The sequence below is a fragment of the Peromyscus californicus genome, unplaced genomic scaffold (assembly GCF_007827085.1).
Source record: "Peromyscus californicus insignis strain IS unplaced genomic scaffold, ASM782708v3 Scaffold_7__1_contigs__length_154581171, whole genome shotgun sequence".
Lineage (NCBI taxonomy): Eukaryota > Metazoa > Chordata > Mammalia > Rodentia > Cricetidae > Peromyscus > Peromyscus californicus.
Window position 1 is genome coordinate 42,265,275 of NW_026294595.1, and position 25,736 is coordinate 42,291,010.

Consider the following 25,736-nt stretch of genomic DNA (forward strand, 5'->3'; position numbering starts at 1 on the left):
CATGCTAATGGCTGACAGAAACATGCTCATCAGGGCTGGGGAGATGGCTCAGCGGTTGAGAGCACTGGCTGCTCTTTCAGATGACAGGGATTCAATTCCCAGCACCCATCTAGCCGCTCACTACTGTCTGTAACACCAGTTCCAGCGGACCTGATGCCTATTTTTTGGCCTCCACAGGCACTGCACAGGCAGACATCAGGCAAAACACCCATACACATAAACATTTTTAAAAATGCATTCTCTTCAGGTAAGTTATTCAAATATGCCAGTTAATACAAACCACACTGGAAACAGCAGACTTCAAACATATAACTTGCTTTTATTAAATGGAAAAAGAATTCATGTTTGTCAAAATGGCAGATATTCCAGTAGCTTTAGTAAGAGTCAAAACAGCGTCGGGTTGTTTCAACAGTTTCTGGAATAAATGAGCAATTAAATTCATAAAGAAATTCAGGACACCAACATGTGCTAGACCCTAGGATCACCGTAAGCCAACACATCAATCACTGTTTCCCTGAACCAGTTTGGCTTTCAGGAAAATATATATTATTATTTAGACAATTAGAGTCTGAGCTATGTAAATGACTAATTTAGCATTTTATTTTAATTAAATCAGGATTTGGAAACTTCAAACTAGTCTTTAAAGTTTTGAATGTGGACACAAACTAGCCCCTTTTCTCCCTACATACCAAATGTGAAATAACTGTCAAAATATATCAACATTTTCACAGGAATATTTTAAGACTTCTGGCATTAGAAAATATGTAATATCTGTGTAACAACATAATTATATACAGAAAACATCTTAAAGTCTCCTTGTGCAATTTAACTACCAAAGGTTAAAGTGTTATATTTTTAAAAAATACTATTATTATTTCCTATTGATCTGGCACTCATTTGTAATTAAAAGAATGCACAAAATAAGTCTCACAATAAGTGATTCTTCAATAAAAATAAATGAACATTATTTATTTGATTTACTAGTTTTCTATATCTTTCAGCAAAAAGACTTTATTATAATTTATGTTTCTAATTACAGCCTAATGCTGAGGCAGTAAATGTTAGTATGTGCTTGCCTGTTTCTCTGTCATACAATATATCCATAAATCTCAATTTATACCTTTGTTTTATGGTACACAGTATGTCCATAAATAAAAGAAAAAAATCAATAAGCTGTGATTATTCACTGTGGGGGGGGGGGACAAGGCATTTATACCTTGTTTAAAGTTTCTAAAGCAGCAATATTTAGTTATGACAAAAAGACCAAACACTATTATAAATTATAAGTTCTAGTCATTTTTCTTTTGGCATTAGATCCATAACACAAATGCTTATTCTTGAACAGAATTATATATTAATGTACATCTGAATATATAGTTGCCAATATTCCTTGCAGGCAGGAAGCTGGTCAGTGAAGTGTGTCACGGCAGGGTGATGTTAGTGACTGTCCTGGGCATCAGAGGACATAGCATAGCTGAGTCCTGACTTTCCATTCACAGAGATTGTATTTGATGGAACAGTAACCTAAGAGGAAGAAACACATTTTGTTCCCATCAGATTTTATAAAATGGGACAGCTGTCTAATTTTTAACAATTATCACATTATAACTTCTGCTTAACTGAAAATGTTAGCATTCAGTATTTATCACTCAATGATTTACAAATAATTAAGAATAAATGTTCATTCTATCATGAAATGGAAAATGAGAGACTTGTTATTTCCACAACAAACAAGTTAAATAACCCATCAACATATCTTAGTCTTTATTACTAAGCCAACATAAAAGACAAGAGCACAAACAGACTGCAGGCCAAGCTGTCACAGTGCAGTTTTAGCTAGATGAATCCTGCCTTCCCAAAAGTGCTTTGACAAAAATGGGAAAACTAAAGCGAATTTTGCAAAATTTAACAATTTTGTACTAATATCAGAGAGTAGTTTGAAATCCTCCTCTTACCTATTCCCTACATATTTAAAACAAAAGCATCAACCACCAAAACTGGGTCTTTAAGAATTCTTTCATGGTAAAGGGTTACAGCTAACTGTCAAGCCTGTGACTATCATGCCTAGAACAGAATGAGGGAAGGGCTTCACAGGAAGTTTCAGTCAATAAACACTCAACCTTCAAAACCCAACGGTAGAGTGTTCCATTTGCAACTCAAGATGCAGTGGAGCAGATGGAACTACACACCTGAAACTACAACTAAGAAGAGTTGTAACCAAGGCAACTGCTTAGTGGTCATGCGGGCTACTTCCCAGTATAATCAGAAAGCCACAAGTAATGACTTTTCACTGTAGAACTTTAATCTTAAAGCCTCTCTTTGTAATTCATTCTATAATTACAGTTCTCAAAATCCTTCTGTAAAAAGGTTTATTTTATTTATTTATTTTTTACTTATACGTATGTGTGTGTTGGGGTGGGTGTGTATGTGATCTATGTATGTGCTTATGGAGGCCTGAAGAAGTTATCAGATCCCCTGGAGCTAGAGTTATAAGCCTTTGTGGGCTGCCATGCATGGGTGCTAGACACTGCATGCTGGTCCCCCAGAAGAGCATCAAGAGCTCTTAATCACAGAGCCCCATTCATGATTCTTTATAAGACACAAAGCTTTCACAAAACTATAGTGATGGCTCTCAATATTCACCGGCAGGAACTGCAAAACTCAAACACAATAAAAACAAAACTGGCCACCAATACATGGTCTGAACAGACGGCTCTCAAAAGGAGAAATACAAATAACCTCTAACTGTTTTTAAAATGTTCAAAAACCCTAGCTATCAGAGCAATTAAAACTGCTTTGAGATTCTCTTATCCTAGACAGAATGGCCACAAAAACTAGTAAAGCCAGTGTGGAATCAACATACTGGTTTCACAAAAACAAACAAACAAACAAACAAACAAACCAAAAAGAGAACATATGACTCAGCTATACTATAGCTCACCCGGAGATATTCTCAAATGACTCCCTACCCTACTTTAGAGACTCTTGCCCTGTTTACACTACCCTTTTCACAGTGGTGAGGCAATGAATCTGCCTAGATCTAGTTCATCAACAGATGAAGAGATAGTGAAAATGTGGTATAAATACACAAAGAAATTTTATTCCGCAATTAAAAAACAGAATTATGAAATTTGTAGACTAATGGTTAGAACTGGAAAATACCATGCTAAGCAAAGTAAGAGAGGCCCAAAGAAAGACATATAGCGTATGATCTCACACACATGTACCTCTAGCTTCTAAAACGGCTAACTATGGATATCTAGGTGTACTGTCTACTTTTCTGACAACGGGACACAAACTGTGCCATTTAGGAAGAAGGAACTTCAGTTGAGAAAATGCTTCCCTTAGACTGGGCCAGAGGCAAGTCTGTGCGGCATTTTCTTAATTAATGACTGATGTGGCAGGGCCTAGCCCACTGTGGGAGGCGTCATCCCTGGGCAGTTGGCCCTGGGTTATAGAAGAAAGCAGGCTAAGCAAGCCTTGGGGAGAGAGCCGGTAAGCAATGTTCCTCCACTGTTTCTGTTTCAGTGCCCGCCTTGAATTCCTGCCTTGGCTTCCCCTGATGATGATGATGGGCTGTAACCTAAGACAAATAAACCCTTTCCTCCCCATGGTGCTTTTGGTCATGGTCTTTAAACAGCAAAGAAACCTGAGCAGGACACCAGGTGCGGCAAATATGGATAAAGACCAGGAGACTAGTAAGGAGCAATGTGCCTGGGGTGGGGGTGTGGGGGGGGCACTTCAAGGGAGGGGGACGGGGAAACTGAGAACAAAATGAAAGAGGGTAGAAAGTGGGGTGAAAGGTGAGGGTGGGAGATCAAAGCAGACAAGGGAGAAGTCAGGGGAGAATCAACTAAAATGTAACATGTGTGAAAAAAAACTCATGCAGAAATCAACCGAGTATTTTGGAAGCTAATTTTAAAAAGTCAAATATTGTATCATCTTAAATACTGCAGCTCTACCTATGATGGGAAGCTTCAGAGATGCAAATTTATGAATTATTTCCAGAAGATTCCACTGTACAAACCAGATGTGCTAATATACTAACAACATATTCATATAGCAATATGCCAGACGCAATTATTTACAATTCGATAGCACTTTTAGAGGTTGGGGCAGAGGGATTGTGAATGCAAGACTAGCCTGAGCTACAAGAGATAGATCAGACCCTGTATCAAAAAAATAAATAAAAAACAAAACAAATAAAGAGAGGTTACCTTAAAAGAGAAAAAACATATTTCTTTGATATTTCAAAATATATTAATAGATATCATTAGTATACTTGTCTATGAATATGTGAACTCTGGGATCAGAGATCCCATCTATTGGATCCCACGTCATATCAAAGCTTCTTTTGGTTCCTGTCACAGTCTAGTGCTAAAGAATATTTCTTAGGTGAGATGCAACTTTTCAGAAATACCCAGAAACCAAAACATTATTTGACTTGAACTTCGATAATTAACTTACAATAGAATTACTTTTAAAAAAAACTATTTTTATTTTATGTGTATTCTCAGTGTCCACATAAGCCAGAGAAAAGCATCTGATATGCTGGAACTGGAGTTACAAGCAGTTGGGAGTGGCCACATGGGCATGAATGGAACCTGAGTTCTCTGCAAGAACAGACAGTACTCTTAACCTCTGAGCCATGTCTCCAGACCCACAATAAAGTTACTTTGTAAAAACTAACATTTAAGACCTTATTGATGTGCCTGTTGGTTATCTACCCTTGATGTTTAAAGAATTTTCATGAATAGTCACAAAATTTGAACTGTGGCTATGAAATACACTAGTTTTTTTTTTGTTTTTTGTTTTTTTGTTTTTTTGTTTTTTTTTTTTTTTTTTTGGTTTTTCGAGACAGGGTTTCTCTGTGTAGCTTTGCGCCTTTCCTGGAACTCACTTGGTAGCCCAGGCTGGCCTCGAAATCACAGAGATCCGCCTGGCTCTGCCTCCCGAGTGCTGGGATTAAAGGCGTGCGCCACCACCGCCCGGCTTTGTTTTTTGTTTTTTTTACAGAAAACATATTTAGAAAGAACTGTCAACCTGTGATCCTTTGTTTAAAATCAAACCAAAAAATAAGAATAAAAGGCAAGCTAATTAAATAACACAAGCTAGTAAAGAGTCTGTAAAAGGCTTCCACAGACTTTCTGTTCCTTCCATACTTCTGGTCAGTCAAAGATAAATTTTACATTCTGAGACAATGTACAATATGAAGTATAAAACATAAATTTACTCTAGACTCTATTTTTAAAAGCTGTATCTATTTGTAACAATGTAGTGGCCCGATTTTCAGTAATTTAGGGACAACACAAAGCACCCAAAGGCCTTGTGTCACAGTAGACCAACAATAATGGATAATTTAAACTTCATGCTCTATGAACAATTTGCTGATTCACGGATAAATCTGAACACTGAACACAATTTTAAAATACTGCGCTAGGCTAATTAAAGCTTTGTATGAAGATAAACTAGTCTCCATGGCTACCTGTGTGGTGCATGGGAGTAAAGTGTGGAAAAGCCCTAGAGAAGCATGAAAAGATCACAGCACATTCACACAACAGACATGAACACAATGTCCTGATGCAAAGCAGCTATTCTAATGGAGGTTAGCTGCTCCACAGGAACCAGAGCCATGGCCAGGTTCATACCTGGAACTAAACTGAACACTGTGAGTTCAAAGACATAGGTAAACATGGAGCCAGCTCCCCTTTCCATATTCGGATTTTGTCTGGCCTGAGCTTGTGCAGAAACTGTACATGCTCTCACAGCCATTGTTGAATTCATATGAGCTGCAAGGCATGCCCACTGGTCCAATAGTGGAATGGATGTTGTGGTGTAACCAACCACTTGGTTGGATTTCAGGTCTGCTCCACAAGGTGAAACCCATACCCGGAACAGTTATTGGAACTCCCAAACTTCTGGCTAGACATGTCAAAGGCCCTAGGGAAAAACCTGTCACTAGTATTCTGCTAAACAGACATAGTATTACACCAACTCCTGATGATTATCCTTCTACTCCTAGATTAGTGCATTTCTCATGAGGATCCAAGAAGCTTCTTTTTGTAGTAGTTGGCAGTTTACACAGAGACTCACGACTGGTCAAGATTTATAGAACAGAAGACCACAAAATGCTCATCCCTAAATGGGACATCTATATCACAACTCCTCCTCTCCAGGCTCAGGGAACTATGGGGAAGAGAAGGCTGGAAGATTGAAAGAGTCAGAAGTAGTGGATGGCTACAAGAAAACTGTTTCCTGGACACATCACATCAGTTGCATGAGGTCCCACCTGTATCTGAGGAACCATTGACAACTGACAGCTACTGGCAAAGGTAAAGCCAGCTTTAAGGGTGTGACTCTGTGGTAGGTTAACCACACTTCTGGAGTTAGCCCAACGCCCAAGAGTACATGGGCAGCACAAATTGCACGTGGTGGGTTTTTTTTAAAAATAGAAGACACAGAATTGGGTAAGGAATGAAAAGTCGATCTGGGAAGAATGGGGTGAGGGAATGAACAGAATCAAAATGCCTCATATGAAAGTCTCCAAGGAGTAATGCAAAAGCTTTCTAAGCGAGGATATGAAGTTGGCAGGGAGGAAGATGGGGAACAGTCAGAGGAGTGAAAGGGTGGTAGTGGTGGATGGACATGATCAACGTACATTGTATCAATGTATGAAACTATCAGAGAACATTTAAAAAGACATTCCAGTAAGATGGTCTAGTCTTCGAAAACACTACTGTTTATTATTCTTAGAATTAGAGTTATATTTATTTGGAACATCACAAAAGATAAGACAGGAGCACTGTTACGTGTAAGTCTTGGTCTACAAAAATAATTTTTAAGAATATAGCCGGGCGATGGTGGCGCACGCCTTTAATCCCAGCACTCGGGAGGCAGAGCCAGGCGGATCTCTGTGAGTTCGAGGCCAGCCTGGACTACCAAGTGAGTTCCAGGAAAGGCACAAAGCTACACAGAGAAACCCTGTCTCGAAAGACCAAAAAAAAAAAAAAAAAAAAAAAAAAGAATATATACGAGAGCTGAAACGCTGGCCACTAAGTTTAGAGATTGTGAACATGACCAGCTCCTTTAACCACTTTTAGTGAAATAAAATAGATTATGTATGAAATATTCATTAAGAGCCTTAGGAGTTGGCACTCTACAGGCTGCAAGCTGTTAATAACCTCCTACTCAATGAGATGAAGTTTTATACTCAATAGAATCTAAAGTAATGAGTTTTAAATAGGATGCAATTACAGACACATCATTTAGGCCCGCTGTCTGTTGGTTCTGATCCAGCTCTTTCTGGAAGCTGTGAGAGTATACTATGAGAAAGCCATGCCAAATCAGGCCCAGGAATCCACCAATATCCAGCTGCTGGCTTCAAACACACTTGCAGTTCAATGCACAGAATCGTGCAATGAGTGCACAGGAAATGGTTAGTATATGCACGTGCTCACACCTGAAGCATTGTGTTTAATTCCTGTGTAGGCACTGGGCTCTCCTGTGGACACAGTGCAACACTGCTTTTAGGCCCAAGCTATACAGAAGGCAATGGCTTGACTTATTCATCTTTCTGCCCTCTGTGTCTAGTAAAATATTTGTGCCTCAAATTTATTAAATTTAGGAATCTTAGATTGATGGTAATTGGCTTGAAACTCACCTGTAACTTCCTGGATAAAGAACAGAAAAGATTCCATAAATAAAACTAGGTTATTTATTGACACTAGCATATTTTCCCCTTGACAAAGAAATTTGTGAGAACTGATTAAATATTAATTTCAATATTTAAATCCATATGGACTTTTCTGGTACTTATATATAATCTACAAAGTTCAGCTCTGTTCTCTGAATTATTCCTTCATGTTTTTATCATTCTTGAAACCACTTAATATATGTTTTGCCTCAGTGCTTGCTCAGAAGGGTATGCCAAGTCCTCTGGAACAGCAGTAACGCACGCACTCACTGATGGACGGACGCACGCACGCACGCAGAGGTAACTGCCTTGAAAGCTCTTCATGGCAAAGGCTGGTGTGGTTGGAAGACCTAAGACACTGGCCCCTTCTGTTTTTCAGCACTTCTCTTCCTTTGCAGCTTTAATTTCTTGGAACTCAAAGTTTCACTCGACAAGTCTCTTAGCCCTTCTTTAAACAGCTTCTAATGTGGTTATCAAAGGAGGAACACAACGTGGAACACCGAGTCAGTCAGTGGACTCAGAACTTTCATGTTGAGGGGCTTCTCACAGCACAAGTGAGCAGCATCCGTGGCAATGGCTGGTCGACTTGCCCATGCTCTCCCAGGGGAAGGTGGCAGAGAGGCCAGACTCGCCTGGGACACTCACATTCTGTCTAGAGGAATCGTACCTCTGTCTCCTTGCTCTCCTACACCTAGCTAAGCAAGATGGGCTAGATCCTGTGATGGGCATTATGACCAAGGCTCTGGATGAGCTCTCTACATTCTCTAGCTTCCTCTCTACTTTCTATAACTGAAATTACTTTGTGTAATTGTCCCTAAAGCCCGGTACACACAATAGTTACTTGGACCACTGAGAGATGACTGCGAATATAAATGTTCCCACTAGTAAAAGTCCACCTTTTCTGGAAAAAAAAAAAGGCGGGGGGTGCTTCAAGAGAATCTTTCTTACTGTGCTAACATAAGTTTTCAAAATAAGAGTCAAGGCTAGCTTTCTACTTATACAACAATGAATACAGTCATATTTTGAACCTGGTCCACACAATGGAAAAACAAAAAACAACAACAAAAAAAATCTGACATGTTTTTATATATGTGTAAGACTCTGAAATCCTTCAGTTTATACCTCAAAAATGACTCCTGGAATAAAAGAATAATTCCTGGCATATCTTTCCTGTTCATATTTGAATGTTAGAAGAAACACCCCTGCCCCTTGCTCAAGCATTAATTTAACAAGACTGAAAGCAAACCCACTGCCCCCATCTGACAGAGGAAAGCTTACTCTCTTCAACTTGGAGGCAGCCTCTCCGGAACGGATTGCGGTCAGCAAACTCTGCCGGACCTGCTCTGGGTCAGAGCTTTGGAATGTTAAAGAACTCTGTCTCATAAGGGTGAACGGTGGGCCATCAGCTGGACTCAGCATCTGAGAACTCTGTTCATTCTGTACAGGTTTATTTTGCTATGAAAAATAAATGCAAGATATTTTTATGAATTCCAAGAAAAGAAAGGCCTATTTGACAAAACATATTATCAATTGCTCTCTAAAAACCACCACTGGCCATGCTAGTGACACCGTTCTGTACCTCCACCCTTCACTCAGTTATCTAGGTCAGTAGAGCCCAGCTGGAAGATGACCTATGTACCTTCCTTTCTCAGCTTAGGAAGCTGTGGAAGAAAAATGCTACCTCTTTTTGCTTCATGAATAAATAAAGTGGCAATTTTACTGTGTGTAAATCAAAGAACACTGATATTGCCAACACACAGAACTAGCTACCAGTGCCAAAATTCATGACAAAAAATATCCCACAAACTGAAAAATAACCTATATTCATGGTTCTAACATATTCAGGCAAATGTACAAGGCAGTTGAATACTGACTACTTTATACTTTAGAATCCAGTATACCATTTAACAAAGGAATATTGATGTCTCTACTACACTTAACTGCCCGAGTTTTTGTTTCTAGAAGCAACAAGAACTGTGGGCTGACTAGGATTTTTTCCCCCATTAGACTAAAAATAAATGTTAAGAACTTCCAAACTAAATAATCAGAAATCTAATTAAACCTCTTAAGAACAAATATTTAGTAACTGATGTAACTGGGAAGTGTTACATCAAGTAATCTTAAAAATGTCTTTTACAAATTGTCAAATTCATATCTTTACTTTTTAAATGAACTACATAAGGTTGAAGTGGTGACTCAAACTGTTTCATCTAAATTAAGCTTCTATTATTAAGGAACAGTGATACATTTCAGGGAAAAGGCAGGCTTCACCCCCAAGTCAAGAATTCATCTCTATATCACACATCACTTCCTGATGCTAGTTAAACTAGTAAACATGAATGTCAAGTGTATGAGGAGATATTCTTTGAGATAAATATTGCCTCAACATTATAGAGAAATGTTTACTTGGCATCAGGGTCACTGTTTTCTCTTAGTCTAGGAATATTTGAAAAAGTTGTATAAAATGCTCCTGGAGCTGTCACACAAACATGAAAGTATTCTTTAAACACTACCAGAGCAGAGTACACAACATAGGTTTTTAACGACTACCTGTGGATTCCCACATATCACACTGTGAATGTCATCATCTCCTTTGACTATTTTATGTGAATCCAGAAAGCAAGATGCTTAGTTGACAATTCAAGTCAATGAGACTTTTTTATAATTACCATGGTTGGATGGCATTTTGATCTACACGTGCATAATGGTAACTAACAAAATGGATAATGAAGCTACATTTTAAAGCCATTTTCATTTTTTTTTTTTTTTTTTGGTTTTTCGAGACAGGGTTTCTCTGTGTAGCTTTGCGCCTTTCCTGGGACTCACTTGGTAGCCCAGACTGGCCTCGAACTCACAGAGATCCGCCTGGCTCTGCCTCCCGAGTGCTGGGATTAAAGGCGTGCGCCACCACCGCCCGGTCATTTTCATTTTAAATAAGTTATATGTGATACATTTGGTAAGTGAGGTAGAATACATGTGATGGGAAATGTACAACTGAGACACTCTGGGCCCCTTCAGTCTTTGACACCATTTGCTTCAAATAATTAAAACTTTTTGGCTATTACATAGTTCTATAAAAGTGAATGAAAAATAAAGTAACCATAATATCCAAGACAGTTAAAAAATAGCAAAGCACAGGAAAATAGTCACTGCCCTACACTTAGCAATTAAACATGTGTATGAAGAAATCTTAAAATATTTGCTAATGATACAATTACATAACAATGACCTTGTAACTGTATCTGATTGAACTGTAATTCTCAGAAGAATATAGATCCTTAAATATATCCAGTCTTTTCCCAAAGATATTAATTCAGAATTAAACAATACACAAATGTACGAAAGTATTGGTATAAAATGGGCTGTCCCCTATTTTAACCAAGTCGTACTGGAATCTGATTATTTATACTGGAAAAGTTAAGGCTTACCTTATCAACATCATCATGTTGGGGAACCACTGTGGATTTACTTATTGCGAATGCCTTTTCATTCTCTGTGTCAGCTGCAGGCTGGGCAGAGAGGCCCTCACTGGATGATTCTGGACGTGTCTTACTGAATGACTGTGATCTTTTCACCACAGCAAGGGCAAAGGGTGAGGGGCCAGAAATGGAGTATGGTCGTGGGGCCCCAAATGTTTTCAAGGTCTTCAGGTTTAGTGATGCTCCCTGACTACCAGGAAGAGCCACAGGCTTGGGAGCTACAGGGGGAGGAGAGGTCTCAGCAGGAAGAGCCACAGGCTTGGGAGCTACAGGAGGAGGAGAATTCTCAGCAGGAAGAGCCACAGGCTTGGGAGCTACAGGGGGAGGAGAGGTCTCAGCAGAAAGAGCCACAGGCTTGGGAGCTACAGGAGGAAGAGAGGTCTCAGCAGGAAGTGCCACAGGCTTGGGAGCTACAGGAGGAGGAGAGGTCTCTGCAGGCTTCGGGGTGATTACATCATCAGTTTTTGAAATATTGGGGAGTGGAGCAGAATGAGTCCTTTCACTTAAGGGAGAAAGAATCTGCTCTGGAGGGAGCCTTGGGTCCCTCTGCACCTCTTTGATTGTCGGTTCCTTGGGGACAGGCCCGGGGGCAGTGTGGACACTCTTAGCAGCTGCAGAAGTCACATAGTGGCCTGATGCTCTCTTCTGCATCTGCAGAAAAAATGAACTTGGTTTGGCCTGAGGATTTGAAGCTCGAGATCTAAATTTTGACTCCAAAATATTGTTTATATCTTCCAAATTTGGTGCAAAAGGAATACTGCCAGTGTCCATAGTCATTCTGGGAGGTTTTGGAGGGTTCACCTCCCCACCAACGGGTGAGCTCACAGTCCTGTGCAAACGACGTTCTGTTCCTAAGCTGGGCTTTGGTTTAAGGTCAGGCTGCGGCTCCCGTGAGCCTTTGGAAGTAACGAGGGCTTCTGTTGGCATGGCTGTTTCTGTCATATCAAGCAAGTGCTTCTGCCCCACAGCATGCACCTTTTGTTCATCTTTATTCCCTGCTGCTTCCGACCCCCAGTCCTTCACTATTTCCAGGGACTTGGGAGGCACTATTTTGTAAGTAGTCATTCCGATTTTAGGTATATACTCTCTTGTAATTTCATTTGAAGGTTTTGGCTTGGGGTTGTAGTCCTGTTTATAAAGTGGAAAATTCTTTAGGTAAGAAGCAGCTGGATTCTTATCACTTCCGTCTACAGGAGACAAAGGGTCATCGTTCCCATACGCACAAGCCGCATCTTTCATGGGGAGTCTATCTTGTACGTGTGTTGGGGTGCCCTGACTCCTGAATGCTTTTGAGGCATTTACAGAATCTTGGAGACTTGAGGAGGAGTGCTGAGTTGATCTGTTGCTGTTTGAAGTCTGCACACTCTCATCAACCCTGAGGTCAGACGAATTACGGTCTTCACGATTCCCATCAAAACTGCTGCAGGCAGGAGTGGCCTGAATTGCTGCGTCTTGCATTTTTGTCTTTTCTACACTTGGCTGATTCAGTTTTTGATCTGGTCCTGATGGTGCTGTTAGATGATTTTCCCTAGAACTTTTAACATGATCTGTTCTACATGCAGCAAAGCCTGACAATCCATCAGCTTGCAGGTCCACGGCTTTCTCTGGGGTTTCTATGGCGGTTTCTGATTTCCCTAGTCTGTCTTTCACATAATCTGTGTTTGTGGCACAGACCACGGTTTCATTTTCAACTATTGAGAGAAAGAAATACCGTCAAGAATATATGTTAAAATGGAGGAGAATTCAATTTTTCAATGTGTCTCATCCAATCTATAACTGGATGACTTGAGTGCTACATACCATTTTCAGCTTTTTAACTATACAAAGGCAAGTCATGGGACACAGAACATAGTATAGGCTGTTTCTAGGAGAAAATAATCAAGTGTAAAACTATTTGTACAGATCTCCAATAAGCAACTCTAATTTACTGGTGTCAAAACTGAATTTCAGGTGTCGTATTTTCAGGGAGATGACTTATTAATCACTTTCTATTTCTCATCAACATGTCACAATTATTCCCAAAGACAGTCAAGAAGACAGCCTAGACCCACCACTGAATTCACCAGCTGCCCACCCCCATTCATATTGAATGACGTCACCGACCGTCTATGAATGGCTGCAACATTTCCCAAGGAATGCCACTATGGGAGAAGGTAGCTACTGCATTACCTTTCTTCTCCTCCCTCTATTCGAAACTAACACTGACTTCTACAATGGGACAAATGGTGGTTTAGATAACTGTATATGATGAAAAGAAAAATTTAATAAGATACCTTATGGATAATAGAAACTAATTTTTAAAATCACCTATAAATTGAGCAAGGCTACTACAAAGTACGTGTAGATGACAGAAAATATTACTGAGATATACTTGCAACTAACCCAGCACTAACCTATCAAATCTTAACTGATTGATTTTTAGATAGCTTCACTATTTAACCAGACTGTTTGTCTCAGCCTTCTGAGTACTGACATTACAGCTGTATGTCAGCTGCCAAGTTTAAGGAAGAGCTCTGCAGACTGGGATCTACCTGTGTGGTAGACACCAACCCTCTGTGTTGAAAGCCCTGTATACAAATCCCAGCACTGCAAAGTAAATAAGTAAATGGACTCCCAAACGAAGTAGTTATAAAATTCATGATTTTCAATAACAACACTATTGCCACAATAGTGTATGCAGCAAAAATTAGAACCAAGAAGAGTTTTAGAACATTTTAATAGAGTACCAGAGAAAAGTACTCTCAAGAATGGAAAAAAAATGAATCAGATGTAAACACATTCACATTAGCTATAAAATTCTGTACTATACACAGGGCAAACACACACATAACGCACATACAAAAAACCACCATCATCAGCACCAGCATCAACAATATTGGAATTATCCATTTCCTAATAACAACAACACTAGAACTATCCATTTCCTTCCAAATATGAATTCTATGACCCTGTATTTGTTTTCTATGACTATTAAAAATGTTTCACTTAACATAGATTGGACCATAAACATTCATAAGCCTTCCTTCTCATTCCCTTAAAATGTGTTATCACATGTTCCTTGAATTCTCTCCTGTGCATTATTCTGTTTTGAAGTTCAATCCTAAGTAGATACGTTAAGTGTGCCTTGGTATTTTGTTATGAGCTATACAGGTTTCACGAAGTCATAGATTTGGTTCCCTGATCCAACACTGTGTGACTTGGCTGGGAAGTCAGGAATTCTGCAGCACGTGGCTTGAAGTTATCAAATAAGAAAATTAACAGAAGAAGGGTGTGAACAGGAACTGAATGGCCAAAGTAGATGGAAACAGTGTGCTATACAAGGACAGCACAACCCTACGCCAACTGGCAGAAGCAAACCAATTACATCATGAGCAAAATAAGGAACTGCCTTAATTTGGGTGTAAGAATGGGGAAATGGTGGCCAGTGATATTGCATAATTATGTGGCTTGAAAATCAAGAAGGCAAGTTTCATCCAAAGTGTGGCAATTTGAGTATGAAGTAAAAGCATGCACTAGGGAACTGAGAGGAACTCAGGTCAAAGATAGATGCACAGAGGACACAACCTGAAGACCTGTTGTTTAAGTCAGACAACATCAAAAGGTGGAACACCACCGTGAGGCACAGACAGGACAGCTAAGAGCCCACTGTGGAATTATACTGTCCACGTTCAAATCCTAGGTCCACTACTTACTAACTGTGAGATAGTATCTTCATGGCTTACCCTTCAGTGAAATGACACTAAGAGTAATGTTCCCATAATACTCATAAATGAGACAGATATTAAATGAGTCAATGCATAAAAGAACTGACTCAATATGTTTTAAGAGCAGTCCTTGGTTCGTCACAGTCTATGACAGTGTTCGCCATTAGTGTTTGTAACACTCACCTCTCTCTTGATTTGGGCTCGTTGTCTCCAAGTCCCTTAGACTGTTGGATACTGTGTCTTCATTGCTTATATCACATACAACAGGATGATGTGGCCCTCTGGAATACATGACATTGTATGTGATGTGCGGAGGTTATTCAAATACACCATGAAAAAAAAGCAGGCAATACTTTTTTCAAAGACAGATGGACTGAAATAATTATCCTTTCCTGCCAAATATTAAAACTTTAATAGCAAAGAAAAATATAACAGGAAATGCTGCTATGAAACATTAGCTTCAGTACACTTGCCCTACTGCAAAGGAAGATGTAAGAGGCTTGGTAAAACGGACACTCTTCCAAACGAATGTCTGTACTTAGTTGTGAGGAGCTATTTTTCTCTTAATGAGAAAAGGAAACAAAATGGAATGCTTTAGTCTCGCATCTGGCAAAGTCAACTGCAGAAATCAGGATGTGAACTGACCTCACAGATTTTCTTTTTCTGGTGACAAAAGAGTTTAATTTGGAGACAATCCCATGCAAATTAGGTAAACCTCTAATGAAGAAAGCTTATTTTGCTTGTTTGGTTTCATCTTTATTTACAGTATTGCATTTCAAACATAGTATTATTAGTAGACTAGAGGAGTTTTAACAATTCCTGCATCAGATGGACAGTGCTGCTTACACCTCAGACTTGACTGTAAACAATGCTGCTGGCTTAATTTACTTCCAATTTCCAGAGCATTTTCACAGTCCAGGTAGTGAAAATCCTCAGATGCATTTGTTACAAAGTAAAAACTCAATGATTTATTTGGGTCAAACAGATAATAGACAAAAATGTACGAATAAACGGAAACTTTTATTTTTGAGTCACATAAATTAACTGTATCGGATGGCTATCTGACATCAGGATACTACAACTCTTGAATTGGGCTTCATTTGAACACAATTATATGTAGCTTGTCACTTTATTAATAAGCATTTTACAAGGACAGTATGAGAGGTAGAATCTAAGCAAAATGGCCAACTACAGCTAAGCTTAAAACATCAAGTTTTCTCTAAAAACAACAGCATTAACCAAACAAACCACCACCACCACTTATGGCCTACAAACTACTTACTGTCCCTCTGTGTTTCTGCCTTCTGGGCTTTTTCCCTTGGAGCTTGGAGAGGCCTCTCCATCACTGAGGCCGAGGGCTGAGTCAGGATCATTCTCCAACAACACCGAAGGGACGTCAGGTGACTTCACAGAACTGCCTCCCGCCTGATCTTTAGATGATTCTCCCAGCTCTTCCTTTTCATCTATCTCTTCAAGACTGTAATCAGAGCTTACACCAGCTACAAAGAAACACAGACACAATTCTAAATGTTAATTTGCCCTGTTCATCCTAAGCAAGATAGCAAGGAGGATTTTTTTTAATATAATAATAATTAGTTAGCATCTTTTGGTTTTTCAAGACAGGGTTTCTCTGTGTAGTTTTGGTGCCTGTCCTGGAACTCACTTGGTAGTCCAGGCTGGCCTCTAACTCACAGACATCTGCCTGGCTCTGCCTCCCGAGTGCTGGGATTAAAGGCATGCGCACCACCGCCCGGCTAGTTAGCATCTTAAAATGTGGTTCCAAATTAATAGTGAAATGCTTTTCTAATGGTAAATCGTCATGTTCGTATACAAGCAGATCATCTCACATTCACATTATTCTAGAACCATGTTCTACCACTCTGGGCTTTATTCACAGAAGGTTAATCTTATAAATGTCATATAATTGCATTTAGGAATGAATGCCTTTGATTAGGTAACTTTAGAGTCATGTAATAATAATGTAAATTAAACAAATTACCAAGTTAAAAGTCAAATTAATAGAACATGAGATTCTTGTACTGTCTACTAATATGCCCGTAGCCTGTCTCAGTAGGTATAGCACTGACTGCAACTGAGAATACCTGGTTCTCCTTTGGAAAAATGGATGCTCACATACATTCTGCTACTAAATTAGAATCCTATGGTATGGGGCCAAGAACTGTGAAGATTCTTTAGGTGTTTCTAATGTGCAACCTATATTAAGAGCCAACTTATCTAACTGCTTAATGTAATTTTTTTAATAAAGGAAAACAAAGATTACACACTGCAAATTAATTTTTATTCTCACACAAGATTTTTTTCTCTTCTTAGATATGATATACTAACCCTGTGACTTTACTACAGACTGAGCTATCTTTGCAGCAGTTTCATATTTTTCCCAGTAAATTTTCCAGATTGGCCTTGAATATTCTCTGTAGCCCAGGGAGGCTTAGACATGCAATCCTCCTGCCTCAACTTCCCGAGTAGCTAGAATTACAAATCCGAGGCAGCAGACATAGTTCCAGTTTTTGTTGTTATTTTGCATTTGTTCGTTTCATTTCATTTTTCCTTTGTCGTTAAGGTAGAGTCTTGTGTTTCCCAGGCTGGCCTTAAACTCTTGTAAGCCTGAGTGCTGGGAAATAGAGGTGCAATCCACACCTAGCTGAAGCGACTTTCTCTAATACTTTTTCCTGTGTTCCAGAAAGTATAACATACACACATAAGCAGCTGTCCACGTTCACAGCCTTTTCTCTTTTTGTTCATTTAAAATGGAGTATGTTACACTCCATGTTTTAAACCGTGCCCCCACCCCACCCCACCCACTTACTATATTTAAGTCTTATCCCATATTGGTATGTATGTGTGTGCATACATATCTTTTCAACAGTTTTGGAAAATGTTTCATTCTACAAGAATTTCTTGCTATCATTTCTTACTACCAACAACCAATGGCAGCAGGGTAAAACAGGAGACATTCCAGAAGCTAAGTGCTCACCATTCTTGCCAACATTAACTGTGAAAGTTAAACAAACTATCCATGAGGCTCAGGACTTTTGCTTAAACAAATTCAACATTTTCATTTACATGACAGCCTCTGAACGAAGTTTAATTTTACCTGGAGAGAGGGCAGTAAGGTCACAAACCACTGCTACAGTGTTCAGACCATCCATAAACTGTAACAAGTTTAATTTTAGTTTTAGACAGGAAAAGTGTGTTGACTTCTTTTTTTTTTTTTTTTTTTTTTTTTGGTTTTTCGAGACAGGGTTTCTCTGTGTAGCTTTGCGCCTTTTCCTGGAACTCACTGGGTAGCCCAGGCTGGCCTCGAACTCACAGAGATCCGCCTGGCTCTGCCTCCCGAGTGCTGGGATTAAGTGTGTTGACTTCTGATCTTTGAAAAATATGAGCCGGGAGTGGTGCCATACACCTTTAATCCTAGCACTTAAGGGGACAGGCAGGTCTCTATGAGTTCAAGACCAGCCTGGTCTACAACGAGTTCCAAGACAGCCACGTCTATATAGAGAGAATCTGTCAAGAAAGAAAAGAAAGAAAGAAAGAAAGAAAGGAAAGAAAGAAAGAAAGAAAGAAAGAAGGAAAGAAAGAAAGAAGGAAAGAAAGAAAGAAGGAAAGAAGGAAAGAAAGAAAGAAGGAAAGAAAGAAAGAAGGAAAGAAGGAAAGAAAGAAAGAAGGAAAGAAAGAAAGAAGGAAAGAAGGAAAGAAAGAAAGAAGGAAAGAAAGAAAGAAGGAAAGAAGGAAAGAAAGAAAGAAGGAAAGAAAGAAAGAAGGAAAGAAAGAAAGAAGGAAAGAAGGAAAGAAGGAAAGAAGGAAAGAAAGAAAGAAAGAAAGAAAGAAGGAAAGAAGGAAAGAAAGAAAGAAAGAAAGAAAGAAAGAAAGAAAGAAAGAAAGAAAGAAGGAAGGAAAGAAAGAAAGAAAGAAAGAAGGAAAGAAAGAAGGAAAGAAAGAAGGAAAGAAGGAAAGAAAGAAGGAAAGAAAGAAAGAAAGAAGGAAAGAAAGAAGGAAAGAAAGAAGGAAAGAAAGAAGGAAAGAAAGAAGGAAAGAAAGAAAGAAAGAAAGAAGGAAAGAAGGAAAGAAAGAAAGAAAGAAAGAAAGAAAGAAAGAAAGAAAGAAAGAAAGAAGAAGGAAAGAAAGAAAGAAGGGAAAGAAAGAAAGAAAGAAAGAAAGAAAGAAAGAAAGAAAGAAAGAAAGAAGGAAAGAAGGAAAGAAAGAAAGAAAGAAAGAAAGAAAGAAGGAAAGAAAGAAAGAAAGAAAGAAGGAAAGAAAGAAAGAAAGAAGGAAAGAAAGAAAGAAAGAAAGAAAGAAAGAAGGAAAGAAGGAAAGAAGGAAAGAGAAAGAAAGAAAGAAAGAAAGAAAGAAGGAAAGAAGGAAAGAAGGAAAGAAAGAAGGAAAGAAGGAAAGAAGGAAAGAAAGAAAGAAAGAAAGAAAGAAAGAAAGAAAGAAAGAAGGAAGGAAGGAAGGAAGGAAGGAAAGAAAGAAAGAAAGAAAGAAAGAAAGAAAGAAGGAAAGAAAGAAAGAAGGAAAGAAAGGAAGAAAGAAAGAGAAAAATGAAGGAAAGGAAAGGAACGGAAGGAAAGGAAAGGGAAGGAAAGGAAGGAAAAAGAAACATTGAGTGGGTGGGTGGGTCAGGATTATGTACAACACTAGCACCTGGGAAGGCTGAGGCAGGAGAATGATGTCTCCTAAGAATTTTAGGCTAACGTGAGCAACATAGCAAGACCCTTTTCAAACAAAACAAAACAAAAAATAACACACAATGAAAACCTCAGAACAAAACAAAATCAATGACAGGCATGCTGCACACGCCTTTAATCCCAGCATTCAGGAGGCAGAGGCAGGTGGATCTCTATGCGTTTCTGGCCAGCCTGGTCTACAAAGTAAGTTCCAGGCCAGCTTGACCTACAGACCTTGTCTCAAAAAAAGAAAGAAAGAAAGAAAGAAAAAAGCACTAGTGGTTAGTACCGCTGATTATTTCCTTCATAAAAATTTGATTACTTACAAAAAAAATGTGAAGGAATTTGAATTTAAACAAATTTGAAACACATGAAGATGAAACACAACTAATACTTCAAAGAATGTGTCTGCTGCATTTGAATTGTGAAGCTATTAAACTTAACATTTAAATATGTCTTCAGATACCACGTTTTTTTTCCTGGTTCTCATCAAAATGGAAAAATTGCTGTGCCTTTGGTAAGATATAGCTGTTAAATCAATCCTAAACACACTTCTCTTTCTAGTCAGCACTGTATTGTATGGACAAGTTAAAACTTAACTATTTTACAGTTTAGAAATATTTGGGTATTTTCCCCTTTGGAGGCAATTGCCATGATGGAATCTGTAACACCATGTATTTGGACTTTCATTTTTCTTGAAAAATACCCATGGGCAATGCTTGTTGAGTCATATAAGAGATGAGTATGTACATTTCATTTTAAATACCCTGCCAAGGGCTAAACGATAGCACAGTGGGAGATCCCTACCCCCTTAGCATGAAGAACCACCCCCCAAAATTCCCATCAAACTGTTTGCCAAAGTCCTCGGACAACTTTGCATTCTCACAAGGAGCACGTGACAGCATACTAATTTTAGGCAACTAAGTTGAAATGATAAAGGGCTTTTTTGAGTCATTAAAAAAAAAATGAGTCAATTTAGGAGGAGATTCGTTTTATATAATTATAACATTGTGCTATCTTAAAACAAAATAATCCTACTTCCAAAAGAGAAAAGGCATCTGAGAATAACATTAGAGAAAATAAGCCACATAGCTAACAAAGGGATAGCTCAATAAAGAATACTTGGACATACTCTCTTATACATTCATTGAAAATAATAAAGTTCAAGCAGCCCTTCAGAACAGTAGGAAACCAAATACAAGGGAAAGGGATCCTCCGGGCCACTGAGTGACCCCCACCCCCACCCTTCCTCTTTGCCCTGCTTATTTAGATGGTTAAGGAAAACCACACATTTCAAACCGGGATAAAGGGAGAGACGCTCATTTACTTATAAAACATTTTAGAGAGTGTCGCAAGTCATCTGATCTACACTCAGCGGCATCTTCCTCTGTGTATACCAAAGCCACAGCCAGTTAAGGCCTGAGCACCTACATGTCAAGGACGCTAGAGCTGCCTCTGGAGTCCCAGGGCCCTCAGAGAGCGAGAGTTCATCCTCCGGCATGGGCACAGTGCGCCGCTCCTGGCTTAGGAACCCGGGGCCAGGGGAGCCAGCTGCCAAAGAAGCAGAGTCTGTGGAAATGGCACTTAGACAAGAGAGTTAACACCAAGCAAGCAGACATCAAGATGCAGTGGGAAGTCAGTGCTGTTAGCTCCCATTTACCCACGGAATAGCTCTGGAAAGGCAAAGCGAGACTCAGATATGGGACAAAGTCTGAGTAGCAGGCCCATCTTTCCGAAACTTCAAAATCTTCTAATTCCACTATATATTTTATGTTGGCAACAGTATCTGATAAATTTCCTGTGTGGAATGAGATGGTGCTGTTGAGATTGTTCTAAGGAAAAAAAAAGCATTACTACTTATCTTAAATCATAAACAGGAGATACTTTTATGACTTAAAAATCCCAAATTCCTAAAGACATACCTGGCAACATCTCCATGCTAATGTACTAAGACATTTTTAATATATTTTTTTTTCTTCTTGAGGCAGGTTGGCCTGGTACTATGGAGCCTCCTGCCTCAGCCTCCCAAGTGCTGGAATTATGGATGTGCACCACTACACCCAGCTCATATTTCTCCTTACAAGAGCTACTAAGTAGTTATTACTGAAATATTAAAAACAGATCAAACTGTTTTATTATATTTTTAACTCCAGAATCCACAGTGTGAGCTATGTTGTGCAAAATATTTGCATGTGAACAAAATTCATCATTAGAATGCTGAATTCATACCAGAAGCAGCAGTTGAAAGAGACTGTATTTAATGTGAAGCCTTTGAAACATACCAAAGAATCTTCCCACTGTGGTGTATCCCTATCTAGAAGGAGGCTGTTAACTGTCCACTAGATAGAGCGTAAGGAAAAATAAAAGAGCAAATAGAGCACTCAGGGTCCAGCTCCAGAACTGAAATGTTCATCTCTGCCAGTTTCTAATCCTGGCATCTGATCCTCAGAGGGAGGAAACAAAGGATTTGTTTCATAGCACAACTGTGGGGAAAGGACACCAAAGAATTCAAATCTCTCTCGGTACGAGGAGCTGGAATTCCTGTTTGATTCATATTTCTCAACCGTCAAGACATTTCTTTCCTTCACAATTGCAGTGTGCAGTGATGGGGGCATACCTGGGCTGGACAGGCCCTCAGGAGAGTTTGCTTCCAAAGTGCTGTCTGGAGAAATTCCATCTTCTGAAGGCAGGGCTGAAAGATGCAAGAACACTGATAAAAAGTCACACTCAGATGAGAAACAACTCCCAAGGAATTTCCTGTTTTTACTTAATCCAGGAAGGATGAGATTTAAGTTACCAGCTGTGAAGTGACTACATTCACCCTCCATCCCCATTTCTATATAGCCAAACCCGGAATCACAGTATCTTCTGAATAAAGCTGTACACTGTCTACACGCTCATTACAATAATGAAGTGGTATAATTTTGTCGTATTTCATTGAAGACTCTTCAAAAGCAGTTAAGCAATAATAATCAGGTTATTTTAAAAGCCTAGTGTCAATATCTACACATATATTAATACAATTTTTATATATGCATATATACACATTATATATATATATATACACACACACACACACACACACACACACACACACACACACACACATACATATATATTGAGAGAGAGAGAGAATATGAGCCAAGTGCACATCTTAAACCCCAGCACTCAGGGACAGAAGCACACAGATATCTGTGAGTCTGAGGCTGGACTGGTCTGATTAGGGAGTTCTAGGCCAGCCAAGGATATATACAGTGAGAGCCTGTCTAAAAGGAGAAAAACAAAAGTTATGACTCACACTGACTGTATTAAAACCCAAAGCCAAAGCCAACGAACTGTTCACAAGAGAATACCATTATCAGATGCAGGACTGTTCTCATCATTCTGCTGCAGGGGTGTTTTCGAAGGTGGGGCAGGTGCTTTTCGCTTCATTCTTTTCAGAGACAAAGTTCCTACTGACGAGCTACTGAGCTGCAGTGACCCTGTCCTCACCATGACCCCGTCAGTGGAACTCTGCAGAAAACAAAATGGCCAAAGAATCCTACATTTAGAAATCAATCACAAACTTCAGGATGGCCCTGATCTCCACAGCAAACATGTCAAATAAAACAAACCACAATAGCCATTCATTCGAAAATATTTACGGAGCATCTGCCATGTACAGATGGTAGACAAGGAGATGGATACATAAAAAAACAGAAACAAATGGCCCTTCTGAAAAAAAAAATTAGCCAATGATGGGGTTGACATGCAGTCTCTAGTGTACAAGACTTCAAACTGACACAATTAAAAGCTAACTTTTGAGGAAAGTTCTGGAGAAATTATTAGATGCAAAGAACAGTATGGAAGGGGCTGGGAAGATGGGCCAGAGGGTAGTGTTGCTGCACAAGCATAAGGTATCGAGTTTGAATCCCTAGCACCAACTTAAAACTCACACATGGTGTCCCACATCTGTAACCCCATGGTGTCCCGCATCTGTAACCCCAGTGTCTGGAGGGGACAGAGGAAAACAGTGGATCACAGTCCCCCTGGGCAGCCAGTCAAACCAACTGGTGAGCTCAGGATTCAGTGAGAGACCCTGTATCAAAAACGGAGCACAAAAGAGGAAGACCTCTAACACTAACCTCTGGCCTCCCCACATACATGAACAGGGGAGCGCAGGTGTGTGCACGTAAACACACATACACAAATGTAAAAAGTATTAAAGAGCTGACTCAATCTATGTGTTTTTGGTATGAAGATATACATGAAAACCATGTAACAAAATTTCCGTGTGACAGTGCAGCAGGAAGGAGAATGGGAAGGAAGCCGTCAGGAAAGCGAAGGAGCCAAGAGCACAGCACACGGGGCGGAGAATCAAGTAATGTACACTTTACTCAAGAACGTCACAACTGCACCTAATAAAATTAAAAATAAAATGCTGAAAACCACACAAAAAATATGACTGGTGTTTTAAAAATGTAAATAACACACATATATACTTATATACATGCACGCACGCACGCACACGCGCGCACACACACACACACACACACACACACACGTCCTTCTTCCCCATTCTCCTTTTCACTTCCATGTCACATGTAGATTTTTTTTTACAGGTTTTTAACATATATATTTGTACCAAAGACATAGATTGAATCAGTTCTTTAATTTTTTTTACATTTCTTAGTGTATGTGTATATATGTGTGTACATATGTGCCTGTGTTACACAGATTTGTGCTACACTGTACATGTGGAGGTCAGAAGGCAACTTGCAACATATATCTATTGATCGCTCGATCAATAGATAGAAGATAGATAGATAGATAGATAGATAGACAGACAGACAGAGAGGCAAGTCCTTAGAGGTCACTGTGCACGAGCATCCCCTGCGGCCCCACAGCAGGTGACAGCCGACTCCAGGACAAGCATTTCTCAGCAGGCTGGCTGATGCCTCCTGGTCAACGGCCTTACCATCTTATCTTGGCTTCTGCCCTTACACGAACACTGTTTCACAGAGTTGTATAAATAGTTCAATATCCTATCTTGTACTGAAGTCCTTCCAACTAAATTTTTCCAAACCTTTGATCCATTAATACTTTTGCTAAAAAAAAAAAAAAAATCATCAAACTTGATCGTAAATAATAGTCACTGACCTGTGCAGCACTAAGCATAGCTGACCACTGCTGTTTAAACCTTTCCTTACTCCTGGGGCACTGCACCCCAGCTACTCCATTTTGCTGTTCATTACTGTTCATGTCCTGAAGAACATCTCTGGGACTCCCTCACAGTATATGATTCGTTTTAGTGTTACATTTGCTCTCCTGGCAATCCCATGGTTCTCTTGATTTTAAGTATTCCTTATATAATATCCCAAATATATTAGATCCCTGTCCTTTCTCCCCTAAATGTTTTAAGAATACTTGATGCTAGCATGTCTACACCTGAGCTCTTGATAATCACTTCTCCATCATCAGCAAAACTGTTTTCCTCACAGTCTTCAGAAGTATCAGCAAAGAGAAAGCCCTGCTCCCATCTTCCAACTGCCTCATCTGCTCGATCCACCCACACTGCCTCTAGTCTGTTGGCTCTCCCCTTAACATCCAGCACCCAGATGACTTCTGTCCCTCTCTGAATCACTGAAAACCTTCGAAACTGACTTAATTCTACATCACTTCTCTACTGGCCTTTCTTAACACATCAACGCCTTGTTAGGATGCACACCACAGTAAGCTCCTTTACTCAAAGTCCGCTGATGACTTTTCATTTGGCCCAGGAAAAAAAATTCTAAGTGATGATATGGCTCCAAGAGCTCTCTAATAATTTCCTTCTCCAAGGATGGTTGACTCAAATCAGCCACACTGTCCTTGCCACACTGTCTTCCTTGCTTTCCCTGTCTCAGAGTGGTTACCTTTGCTGTTCTCTGGGCCTAGAACTCTCTCTTCTGACAACACAGTATCATATCCCTCATTCTCTGATGGTTATTTCTCAAATAGCACCTCCCCAGTGAATCTCCAACTCCCAACAGCTCCCACCTGCTTCCCAGCTTGATGCCTGTAGACCAGCATTGAATATTTTTCCAGCATACTACAGGGCTGGCTGAACTGTTCGATGTCAATTCCCCCTCCGAGAGACTAAAAGGGCAGGGACTTTTCCCCCTCAATTACGCCCACTGCTGTATTTCAACACCAA

At 39.6% G+C, this 25,736-nt stretch overlaps 1 protein-coding gene across 1 annotated transcript in view; it reads right to left on the reverse strand.

The window, feature by feature from the left end:
* Positions 1-299: 299 nt before the first annotated feature.
* The window catches only part of Cobll1 (cordon-bleu WH2 repeat protein like 1), a 156,260-nt gene continuing 130,823 nt past the window's right edge, over positions 300-25,736 (reverse strand). Inside the window, 8 exon segments of the mRNA XM_052724404.1 lie at positions 300-1,524; positions 8,972-9,148; positions 11,122-12,863; positions 15,060-15,157; positions 16,159-16,375; positions 20,993-21,112; positions 22,179-22,253; positions 22,915-23,074. Coding sequence (XP_052580364.1) covers positions 1,438-1,524; positions 8,972-9,148; positions 11,122-12,863; positions 15,060-15,157; positions 16,159-16,375; positions 20,993-21,112; positions 22,179-22,253; positions 22,915-23,074 — 2,676 coding nt within the window. The 3' untranslated portion in view covers positions 300-1,437.